Below are 12,280 nucleotides of genomic sequence, written 5' to 3'. Positions count from 1 at the left end.
GAAAAACATAATAATTATAATGTTACTCATTAATAATCAAAAAAGTTTAGCATTAAATACAACAGGGGTTTATACTCAATAAATCCCTGTTGTGACAGTAAAATCTGCCCAAACAAGAAGCTCTCAGCCCACATCTGTTGGCTCAGCTGTTGGACAGGACAAGTTAAGAAGAAGAAAAAATAAATTAATTAAAAAAAGTAAATTACGTTTACTTAAACTGTAAGACCTTCATAGAAGAAGAGATTCAGATTTCCTTTAATAATCCTGTAAATAAACAAAGTCGTAGTATCAGCATGTTTAAACCACAACACAATAAATACTAAATAAACACTAAACAAACATAAACACACACAGTACAGTTCATGGATGGTGTCACTGTCTGATGCTGTTTGATAGAGCGATTACCCATGATGCTCAGCGGTTCTGACCCTCACCACTTCTTCCAGACTGCAGAGCTCTAACCTCCATCAGAACCAGACTCTGGATGAGTTAGTCCAGTCTGACTGAATCTGAGATCCAGTTCTTGATGGTGGAACCAGCTGCACTCTGGATCCGTTCAGCGGTTCAGACCCGATCATCACCTTCATGCTGAGAGTCATTGATGAGTCTCTGATTCAACTTGTCAGTCTGAGGTCAGACGCTCCACCACAGGACCAGTGAGCTGGTTGGACTCAGAGAACATCCAGAAACAGGAAGGAGGTTTTCTGATCCTGAGGAAACTGGACAGCTGCTTCTGGATCAGAACCAGAACCAACAGAACCTCTTCTGGATCAGAGACCGCAGGAAGTCCTTCATCCTCGTCTTCCTCTCTTCATCCTCTCTTCATCTTCTCTGAACATCTGTCAGACTTCTTCCAGATGTTTCTGGAGTTTGTCATGAGAAACCTCTGGTTCTGAAGAACTTCTTGTTTGGACTTTGAGTCTGAAATGTTTTAGAGTTTGAGAAGATCCAGATCAGGATCAGAAGAGATCTGAAGAACTTCAATCTTTAGGTTCTGGGTTTGATGGTTTTATCTTTGCTTTAGAGTCTGAGATCAGAAGATCACGGTCAGGATTCTGATGCTTGTTGGAACTTTGGTTTGAAGTTTTTTCCTCTTTGAAGATCTGGAGATGAACAAGAAGAAGAAGAAGAAGAAGAACAGCAAGAAGAAGAACTGACACAGTGAACAGACCAAGACGACCACGACTGTCTCCTTCTTTGACTCCATCGTCATCTCCTGCAGAGACAGAGATCAGATGATGATGATCAGAATGTTCTCCTCTTCCTCAGCAGCTGCTTCCTGCAGAGTCTCATCAACAACATCTTCAGAAAACACGTCTGATCTGAGACCTTTCACTCTGACATACATTCACTCTCATCCACACACACTCAATGCTCACCTGGAGGAGGAGGAGAAGAAGAAGGAGGAGAAGAAGGAGGAGGAGGAGGAGATGACATCCACAGAGTGACAGTGGAGATCAGCTTCCATCCTTTTTGTGGATATTTTACTTGTTTGACTTTACAATCGTATATCCCTGAGTCATTAATGGTGACATTCTTCAGAACCACAGACAGATCTCCATCCTTCATCTGTCTGTTCTTCAGAAACACTCGGTTCTGGAAAGATTCATGCTGAAAAGGAGGAACTTCATCATTCCAGTATAAAAACACAATTTCATCCCTTTGCAGGTTTGGTCTGATCCATTTTAAGTGGAACATCCCATTGATATTTTTATCTTCACATCTCAGAGTGACGTTCTCTCCAGATCCAGCATTGATCATCAGACCTGCATCAGAAGATCAGAGATCAGGGGTTATAGAGAAAACTTGTATTAACTGCAATCATACAGCAGTGCATTCTGGGAAGTTCTCTACTTCCTAACTACCAAGAAACTACACAGTGCAGGACTTTCTAGTGGATTTAAAACCAATACATACATATATATGCACATATCATGTATATCTTCTTCAGTATATCAAGAGGAAATTTCAGTCTATTTAAATGATCCATTTATGATTACATAATCCATCCAATTATATTCATATATAACAGGATGGCATTAGAAACATAACATAGTTCATATTAATGATGATGATTTTGGTTGAAGAAGACTGAAATGCACGGACCAACACTGATATATTATTATATATGTGGATATAATTAACTCTTAAAATCTTTAGAAAAGCACAGTATGGCCCCTTGAAAAACACAAGATATTTCTGAAATGTGAAAAACTGAAACAACCCAATCTTTATGAAACATTTTAAAGTTTTTTTGTGTTGGAAGACTGAAACTTAAAACTTTGAAACACCTCAAACTTTATGAATGTTCTCTTATTAATTTCTTATATTAAAATCTTATATTTTGCTTTATATTCTAAAAACTATTAATCATATCCAAAAATATCAGCAGCCTGTATCTGAATTACAAATGTGTTAATATATAAAACTGTTGAAATAACAAAGTATGAAGAATTGTCAACGAGCTGAAAGTTTGACAGCATTTAAATAAAGTCATCTGTAACGTATAGAAGGTTAAAGTAACGTGAACGACACGATAGTTTCTTTTTAGCCTTAAAATTATCGCTGTCTGTATTTGACATTTAGAAATAGATCAGACATCTTTCACTTGATTTGCCAACATGTTCATTAAACACCATCATATTTATAGATATTACAAAATAAATGAGGAGAAATTGAACAAACGCAAAGATTAATAAATCTTAAATAAATAAATAAACGTTCAGCTTTCAACTTATCCCATTCGGAGTCGCCACAGCGAAACAGCATCCACTCTTTCACATCAAATAAATAAAATTTACCAATAAGTTCTGGAATCACTGAAGATGATTTAGGAACCAGAAATAGAAACAATAGAATGAAAACTTCTCTTCTGTTTCTGTATTAAAATGATTCTGTTGTTTTATTCTCTTTGTTCAGATTGATTTACTTTAATTTCGTTGTTCTTGTTTTTATTCTTCATTTGCTGTTTGACCTTGTAATCATTTACAGACTCTGATTTATGATATCGTCTCATAACGATCAGTTCAAAGTTCTGCTACGTTCAGTAAAGTTTTCTTTCACTTTCACTTTTAGACTCAGAAACAAATGGTTTTTTTTCTCAAAGAGAAGATGTTCCCGCTGTTCGACCTGTTCTCTCATTGACCTGTTCTGTTTTCTCACCTGATGTTCTGGAAACAGACGAACCGACCAGAACGAGGACAAGAACCGAACCGAGGAGCGCCATCACTCCTGCTGCTGCGTTGATATTTTCTGTAGAACTCCGCCCACCTAACTTACCTGTGAGCTGTGTAGGTAGGTGTGTTATGACAGTCATAGGGGTGTGTCAGATCACTCAGGTGACGGATGTATGCTGCATGTCTGTTAGTGTTAGACTACAAAACATTGCATCATGGGAAATGGTGTCCTGACAGTTCTTGTAGTTTGATGTTTTTGTTGCTTTTAAAAGTTCACTTTAATTTTGATTTTATGTATTTTTCTGTAACTATTCACATTAACTGAACACATCAGCTGTTTATTATCTGTTGTCATGAACTGATGTTATGATTATATACATACAAGCAAAGAATAAACAATAAACATCAATATCAATGGGAGACAGTCAATTAAAATAGATATTGATAAAAATAAAAAACATTAAATAATTAATATTAAATACATACATAACAGCTCAGATCATATTAGGGGGAAGAGAGGAATATTTAACTACAACCAAATGTTATGGAAAACTCCAACTTCCTGTTCTGGTTCAGTCTTCCTGTTCATCATCTCAGACGACTTTCCCGCCTGTAGACGTCTGGTCTCACCTACGATCCAGGTGAGGTGCTGGATCATCTCAAACACACTGAATGTCACTGGTCAAATGAATTTAAAAAAAACAGTTTTTATCACCAGAATTTCACTCAACAAACTGCAGCAATAACAGAACGGAACATCATCGATCTGAGCTCTGAAGAAAGTCTGACAGTCTAGCATAGAGTTCTGTGTCCTGATTGGCTGTTGATCATTTCCATCATTCTTCTGTACAGACTGATTCTTCATCTTACAGAGGATTCTGGTTTCATTCTATACATCTGGAATGATTTTTTCAATTTTTTCATCAATCACATTCTTCACATTCTTCTCGTTTGGGCTCCAATTGGCCGATTGGTTGGCCCCGCCCAGGAAGAAACAAACAGATCAATGTCTGTCATTGATGTGAAGGAAATCACTGAGATGTTCAGAGAATAATGAAACTGGAATTTGTATTGACTTAAAAACATTTGATTCTGAATCATGACTTCCTATTGGACTAACTGGAAATGAACGAGATCAGAGGAGGAGCTAAACTATTTAACTGGAGTGTAGAGTTTTCTTCATTCTTCATTTCTTCGTTGAACTTCTTTCCCATTTGTAAACCTTGAACTCAAATAAACTCAATGACGACGTGAGACTGTTTTACGCGTTAAAATGATGCCATCTTTAATGAACGGTAAAACAACCGTATGGCTCCGCCGACCATTCTTTTATTACAGATTTATAAGCGGAAATGCCTCACCAAAAGAAAATATTTCCTGTTTCTAAACGAAAGTCATTCACTTCAAAATAAAAGCATAAATTGTTCTTTAAACTGAAAAAATTAACATTACTGGCAATAACAAAAAATATATTGCATAAATGGCGCTTACATTCCAGCCCCTAATTGTTAATGCACAACATAACAATTACATTAGAACATTAAACGACATTTAACATCAAATTCAAGACTGCAATGGTCAAATTAACTCACTTCAGAATAATAATTCTTCAAAACATAGTTAAACTGGTAATATCACCGACATACAGATTGCATTATAAACATAAAATAGCACAGAACAGACTGAAGCATCTTGGTTACAATCTGAACAATAATGTTTACTCATCCATTTCCAACAGTAAACATAGCTTAGTCACTGGTCTTTCTAACACACTACTTTTAGTTCTAACAAAAACACGCCTGACAAGTCCATTTGAGTCAGAGACGGTCTTTTCCACTTTTCCCATCAACCAGGAGTTTCTTGGAGCACTATCATCAACAATAAGCACAACATCTCCACACTTCAGATTTCTCCTGGTCACAAACCACTTCTGTCTCTCTTGCAAAAGTGGAAGATACTCCTTTGTCCAACGCTTCCAAAAGATGTCAGACAAATACTGTATCTGCTTCCATCTTCTTCTGGCATACAAGTCGTCTTTGCAAAATATGCCTGGTGGCAAATGTGGCTGTCCTTTTAGCAGTAGCAAATGATTTGGTGTGAGTGCCTCCAAATCATTTATGTCATTTGACACTCGTGTTATGGGCCTGCCATTAACAATCGCCTCAACTTCACAAAAGAAAGTCTGAAGGAGCTCATCATCAAGAGTCTGTTGCTTTAGGGTTTGGTTAAGGATTCTCCTCACAGAACGAATCTGTCTTTCCCAAATGCCTCCAAAATGTGAGCCTGCTGGCGGGTTGAATATCCATGTGATGTTCTTTTGCACAAGCGTCTCTGAGATTTTTGCGTGGTTCCAATTTTTTATAGCTTCTCGCATTTCCTTTTCAGCTCCCACAAGGTTTGTACCGTTATCTGACCTCAGGATAGAAACTTGCCCTCTCCTCGCAATGAATCTCCTGATGGCATTTATGCAAGAGTCCGTGTCAAGTGAGTGTGCTACTTCAATGTGTATTGCTCTAACAGTGAGACATGTGAACAACACCCCATATCTTTTTACAGTGCTTCTTCCACACTTCGCATCAAAAGGTCCAAAATAGTCTATTCCAACATTGGAGAAGGGAGGCTTGTCTGGCACCAAACGATCTTGAGGCAAATTGGCCATTCTTTGCTGTCCAGGTTTTGACAATACTCTTTTGCATGTGACACACTTTGAGAGTATTTTTCTGATGGCAGAATCTGCTTGCGGAATCCAAAACTTCTCTCTCAGCCGTGAAAGTGTGTAATTCCTCCCGCTGTGTCCCGTTTCCTGATGTATCCCCCTGAGGATCAACGTAGACACATGATGGTCTTTGGGAAGAATCACAGGATGCTTAGCATCTGCCGAAAGAGAAGACAAATGCAATCTTCCTCCTACTCTCAGGATTCCATCATAGACAACAGGATCAAGCTTGATTATATGACTACTTCCTTTCAGTTTTTCACCTTTCTGAAGAGCCAGGAGTTCTTGACTGAAGTGTTGACGTTGACAATATTTGATAATCTCAAGTTCTCCTTCTGCAACATCATCAGCAGTGAGCAAAGATCCTTCAATAGCTGACTTGAACTTCTGCATTTGCTTGTCAACAGCCTCAACTGACATTTCTTTGTTGTTTTTGTCGCTCACTTGTGACAAGAGATCCTTGCGATGTCTGCTAATCTTGAGAAGCAACTGCTTCAATATCAGAAACCATGACACTGCTCTCTTCAGTTTGTGCCACTCTGAATAATGACAGATGAGCTTGTTTAGCAGATCTTCGCTAACATTTGTGGCATTCACATTGACTTGTCTTTTGATCTCAACATCATTGTCTGTCACATCCTTCCTGTCTGGTGACACTGGCCAATATTTCTTGTCTCTTGTAAGATAGTCAGGCCCATTAATCCATTCTTGACACTTTATGAAAGAATCTGCTCTTAATCCCCTTGATGCGTGGTCTGCGGGGTTCAACTCAGAGTTCACATACATCCACTGATTTGGTTCGGTGTTTTCTCTGATGAATGATACTCTGTTTGCAACAAATGTTTTGAATCTGATGTTCTCACTGGCAATATACTTTAACACAGTGGTGCTGTCTGTCCAAAACACTGATTGCTCAAGCGGGATTTGTAACTCTCTGTTCATGAGTTTGTCCATCTTCACAGCCACTGTGGCAGCAGTCAGTTCCAGACGTGGAATTGTCATTTGTTTTAGAGGTGATACTCTGGACTTGCCAATGATGAAAGAACAATGGGTTTCAAGGTTGTCATTTTTCATGCGAAGGTAGGTCACAACTCCATACCCTCTCTCGCTCGCATCAGCAAAATGATGAAGTTGTGCAGAGCTGATTTTTCCAAATTTAACAGGTTTCAGGCACCTGTTCACTGCAAACCCATCAAGCCTTGCCAGATCTGAAAGCCACACTAAAAACCTCTGTTCCAGTTCTGGTGGAATGTTTTCATCCCATGAGATCTTTTGACAGCACAGTTCTTGAAGAATCATTTTTGCTGGAAGAATAACTGGTGACAAAAATCCTAAAGGGTCATACATTGCACTTACAAATGACAAAATACCCCGTCTTGTGTGTGGCATACTCTTTGGATTTAAACTGACCTTAAATTGATCAAGTTCTGCACACCAGTTTACTCCAAGGACCTTTTCATCAGGCAACGGATCATTGCTCAAGTCCAGATCTTTAACTTCTTTAGCACGTTCCTTTTCAGGAATCGAAGCAAGAACTGCTCTGTCGTTAGTCATCCATTTGGTAAGGTGGAACCCACCACTCTCACACAGTTCTGTAAGATCGTTAACCATGTTACATGCCTCAATTCCATCTGACACAGAGATGAGGCAATCATCCACATAAAAATTGTTCATGATTGCATTCACTGCAGCAGGTGCCATCAAACTTTTTGCATCCTCAGCTGTCTTCTTCAAAGCAAAGTTTGCACAGCTGGGTGAGGAGGTCGCACCAAACAGATGCACAACCATCTTGTAATCTTGTAAAGGCTGGTTTATGTTTCCCTCTGGCCACCACAAAAATCGCAGAAGGTCACTGTCTTCTGGTGGCACTCGCACCTGGTGATACATAGCCTCTACATCAGACATTAAAGCAATGTTGTCATGTCGAAATCTTGTCAACACTCCCAAGAGGCTGTTCGTCAGGTCGGGGCCTTGCATTAGTTCTGCGTTCAGTGATACACCTTGGTATGACGATGCACAGTCAAAAACTACTCTGAGTTTTTTCTTTTGAGGATGGTACACCCCATGATGAGGTATGTACCAAACTCTGTTGTTGTTCCTGTTGCTGGTGGTCACACTGTCTTTCTCTTGTACCTCCACAGCATAACCTTTAGCCAACAGATCAGAAATGAACTTCTTGTACTCCTTGTAGAAATCCTCGTTTCTGATTAACTTTCTTCTCAAGTTTTCTGCTCTTTGTACAACAACACAGCGATTGTTTGGCATCTTGAGGTTTTTGTTTCTTAGGGGAAGACCAATGCTGTAATGCCCATCAACTTTTGTGCATGTCTCATTTACAGAATTCATAAATTTAATGTCTTCCCATGACATTTCCTGCTTTTCCTCACTGGCTTTCTCAGGGAAATCATGATTGAACTGTTGCATCAACAGATCTTCAACTGTTGCAATAGAGATGCGGTTGACTGAAACAGGATGATCATTTTCAGATGAAATGTTGACATTTCCATCTCTGAGAGGACCGTTAATGACCCAACCCAGAACTGTTCGAACTGCATATGGACCATTGTCTACACTGTGAATGATATCCCATGGTTCCATAGCTTTATATACATCACATCCAATCAAGAGACCAACATCTGCCTGTATTTTAGGCAACTGAACTCCATGAAGATGTGGCCATCTTTCCAAATCCTGTTGCAATGGGATGCTTTCTTTAGACACTGGAATGTCTGAATGAGTGTAAATGTCAGGCAAGTCAATGAAAAGGCTTTCTTTGAGACCGCACACTTGCAAACCTGAGAGATGGTAACTTGGTGTTAACTTTTCTTGACCCATAGTGCGAAGCAGTATGTGAGTTTTCCTACCTTCTATGCCAAGCTGTCTCATCAACTTCTCCGAGCAGAAGGTGGCTTGGCTTCCATTGTCCAGGAATGCATATGTCGATATTGCCTTGCTGCCTTTCTTTAACTTGACATACACAGGCACAATTGACAAAACCCTGTTATCTTTACCAGCCCCAGTAGCACCACATGTTCCACTTGAGATGGTTGTCAGTTCACTGCTTGGTGTGGCCGCAGGTGTTTTTTGGCTGTTCTTTTCTGCTTCGTCATCATCATCCTTTGAGAAATGGAGCATAGTGGGATGTTTTTTGGGACATTGATCACATGAAGCCCTCTTCTTACAATATTTACTTAAATGTCCTGGCGTCAAGCATCCAAAACACAACCCATTTTCCTTGAGGAACTCCAACCTTTCACTGTGGGGCTTATTTCGGATCTTGTAGCAGTCTGACAAAGCATGCTGCTTCTCACAGTAAAGGCATGGCTGCTGAAATGGATTACGACTGGGAGGACTTGGACTTTTATCAACTTGAGTACACTTTTCTTTCACAGCTGGTACAACACTTGTAGCAAATGAGCTTCCTTTTAGCCTGGATGTCCGATTAATTTTTTCATTAACATAAGGTTTAGCTTTATCTTCTGAGCCTTTAATGTCTCCAAAAACTGGATCAGTAGCAATTTTTGCTTGTCTGTTTACAAACTTGGCAAGGTCTGAAAACTTTGCTCTTCTTCCAGTTGCCTCTTGTATATCAAATGCTGATACTCTCCACATTTCTCTCATCTTGTACGGCAACTTTGAAACAATGATTCTGAGATTTGTAGGATGGTCCAGCTCTTGAAGATGACAAATATCTTGCATTGCATTGTTGCACCCAGTTAAAAACAAAGAGTAACTCTGAAGAGCCTTAGAGTCATCTGGTTTAATTTGTGGCCAGTTAAATGCTCTGTTCATATATGCAGTGGCAATCTTTAGCTCATTTCCATAATGATGGTTAAGTAACTTCCTTGCTTCTGGGTAGCCATGTTGTGAATTCATGTGCTGACAGCTTCTGACCAAATCTCTTGGCTCACCTCTGGTAAACAGCTCAAGGTAATACAGTCGGTCAGTATCACTGTCAGTCTTATCATGAATAGTGTGATCAAATGCTCTTATAAAGGGTTGAAACTCAAGTGGGTCCCCACTGAACACAGGGACGTCTCTCTGAGGCAACTGTGACTGTTTCTGTTGCTTAACTAGCATCTCTGTGATGTCATTTTGTTTTAGCATGACTTCACACAAACTCACTGGTGAACTCTGAACATTTAACTGCTCTATGGTGTTGGAATCATTGCTTCGAAAAACATTTGAATTTAACTGTGCTGAGTTCTGGTGGCTTTCAGCAACAATTTGAATATGTGGCAATTGGTTATCCATCAGACTTACTTTAGCAGTGATTGCAGGATCCCTCCTGTTTTCATGTTCACACTCTTCAAGCACCTTTATTTTGGCTGTAGATTCAGCAATGGCTGTCTCAATCTCAAGTTGCTCTCTTTTTGTCTTTAATTTGCACTCTTCGATGTCCAATGCCTGTCTCTGTTTCAGTGATGCTGCACGTGCAAGCAAAGCCGCCCGTTCTGCTTGAGCCTTGTGACGTGCAGATGATACTGATGACACTCTAGAAGATCTTGACGAACATCCACTGATGACTGATCCACTGACACAGGAAGCAGATTTGCCTTTTACCTTTGAATCTGTAACCGAGACACTATCATCTGGACTCACATCTTCTTGATAATTTTGTTGAGTGAGGTTTTTCCATTTTTCAGCTTTATCCATTAGCTCACAAATTCGATTCTTTTTTGGCTGAAACCACAACTCTTGGTCTGAGTCCTTTTCATCATCAGGCAAAAACTTGAGAACTTGTTCATTTGCATGAATGAATTCGTTCAATAGCTTTGAGCACTCATTTAAATGTTCATCAACAAGTTTCAAGTTCTCATCACTTTCCATTAACTCTGCAATCTTATTTGTTTTTGATGTAAGTTGTGTCAGTTTTGCTCTTCTTGCACCAATGCATCTAGTAATTTGATCTTCCAGTCCTTTTTCCGTGTATCGCTGCTCCCTCTTGTGGCCACTCCGGCTACTGCAGCTCCTTGCGCGTGAGACGTGACTCCCGCCATCCATGACAATAACTCTATTCAATCTTTCTTTAGCAGCTTTAGAAAAATTGTATATAACACAAAACTCTTGGAGCTTTCAAAAAAGTGTCATCTTATGCAGACCAAATACTTCAGCTGTCGTATTTTCCAGACTGGCAGAGTCAAATCACTTAGCTAGCTAGTCGCGCTGGTAGAAGCCTTCGAAATCCACGCAGCCATTGAATGCCTCATGCCTTGGTAACTTCAAACACGTTTTTACCTCCGTGAGGTTCTCAGCTTCGTGTCATCTTACGGTCGCGAGGAAGCAGGCGTCATTGCTTCGGAGCAGAAGGTTGTTTTACTTAATGTAGAGTTTTCTTCATTCTTCATTTCTTCGTTGAACTTCTTTCCCATTTGTAAACCTTGAACTCAAATAAACTCAATGACGACGTGAGACTGTTTTACGCGTTAAAATGATGCCATCTTTAATGAACGGTAAAACAACCGTATGGCTCCGCCGACCATTCTTTTATTACAGATTTATAAGCGGAAATGCCTCACCAAAAGAAAATATTTCCTGTTTCTAAACGAAAGTCATTCACTTCAAAATAAAAGCATAAATTGTTCTTTAAACTGAAAAAATTAACATTACTGGCAATAACAAAAAATATATTGCATAAATGGCGCTTACATGGAGTAAAACCTTTAGATACTAATCAGATTAGTTCTGGTGTCCCTCAAGGATCCATACTGGTCCCACTGCTGTTCAACATTTACAGAAATGAAACGTTCAATGTTTAAAATGTTAAAACTCATTTTATTTGCTGATGATACAAATAGATTAGATTCTACAGTCAATTAATAACTTATTGATGTAATAAATGAAGAGCTAAATAAAATAATAAAATGGTAAACAATCATTTTAAGGACTGTAGTACAATGAAAAATTATTGGTTGATTGATTTGGTTCATTTCGAGCATACATTGTGAACAACGCAAAACAAAAAATCCCACAGGTTAATCAAACTTAATACAGAAATAATGAAATACATTAATTAAAAAAAAATAAAATAAGACACACTTAAGTCACAGTTGATTCATTAAATATTGTGATTATTAACTAAAATCAGGTAGTGTTTGATTGATTGCCATCAAAAAGAATGGAAAGAAGCAAATATACATAATTCCACCACTTCCGTTACTGCATTTTAGTTATGAAATCTGGTTCTGATCAGATCAAGTGTGGATCATCAACTAATAATATTGAGTGCTTATTGATAATTGAGGAATGGCATGCACCACTTTGGAGAATCTGTCAATCACGGTGAGTATGACGGTTTTACCTCTAGATTGAGGGAGCCCAGTAATTAAGTCCATCGCAACATAGGACCAAGGTCTGGATGGAACAGGTAGAGGCTGCACCAATCCAG

The 12,280-nt window shown here is 39.0% G+C and overlaps 2 protein-coding genes across 2 annotated transcripts; both read right to left on the bottom strand.

Moving 5' to 3' along the window:
• Window positions 1–323: 323 nt before the first annotated feature.
• LOC118600087 lies at window positions 324–3,306 on the bottom strand. The gene is made up of 3 exons (XM_036216821.1): window positions 3,163–3,306; window positions 1,380–1,766; window positions 324–1,216 (listed from the first exon to the last, which is right to left on the bottom strand). The coding sequence occupies exons 1-3, from the start codon at window positions 3,224–3,226 to the stop codon at window positions 981–983; spliced, it is 687 nt and encodes a 228-aa protein (XP_036072714.1). The 5' UTR covers window positions 3,227–3,306; the 3' UTR covers window positions 324–980.
• Window positions 3,307–4,435: 1,129 nt separating this feature from the next.
• Window positions 4,436–10,881, bottom strand: LOC112143483. Its single transcript, XM_024267502.2, has 2 exons — window positions 6,156–10,881; window positions 4,436–6,050 (listed from the first exon to the last, which is right to left on the bottom strand). The coding sequence occupies exons 1-2, from the start codon at window positions 10,720–10,722 to the stop codon at window positions 4,894–4,896; spliced, it is 5,724 nt and encodes a 1,907-aa protein (XP_024123270.2). The 5' UTR covers window positions 10,723–10,881; the 3' UTR covers window positions 4,436–4,893.
• Window positions 10,882–12,280: the final 1,399 nt, after the last annotated feature.

The sequence above is a fragment of the Oryzias melastigma genome, linkage group LG18, assembly GCF_002922805.2.
Source record: "Oryzias melastigma strain HK-1 linkage group LG18, ASM292280v2, whole genome shotgun sequence".
Classification (NCBI taxonomy): Eukaryota; Metazoa; Chordata; class Actinopteri; order Beloniformes; family Adrianichthyidae; genus Oryzias; species Oryzias melastigma.
This window is presented reverse-complemented; position numbering and strand designations above follow the sequence as displayed.

What these genes read in the sequence shown, in the direction of transcription:
- LOC118600087 (XM_036216821.1), bottom strand. Translation starts at nt 3,226, where the DNA reads ATGGCGCTCCTCGGTTCGGTTCTTGTCCTCGTTCTGGTCGGTTCGTCT. An exon ending in GTCTGTTTCCAGAACATCAG is followed by an intron (nt 1,767 to 3,162) that starts GTGAGAAAACAG and finishes CTTCTGATGCAG; the next exon opens with GTCTGATGATCAATGCTGGA. An exon ending in TTCTTCTCCTCCTCCTCCAG is followed by an intron (nt 1,217 to 1,379) that starts GTGAGCATTGAG and finishes CTGTCTCTGCAG; the next exon opens with GAGATGACGATGGAGTCAAA.
- LOC112143483 (XM_024267502.2), bottom strand. Translation starts at nt 10,722, where the DNA reads ATGGAAAGTGATGAGAACTTGAAACTTGTTGATGAACATTTAAATGAG. An exon ending in ACTCCTGGCTCTTCAGAAAG is followed by an intron (nt 6,051 to 6,155) that starts GTGAAAAACTGA and finishes CTCTTTCGGCAG; the next exon opens with ATGCTAAGCATCCTGTGATT.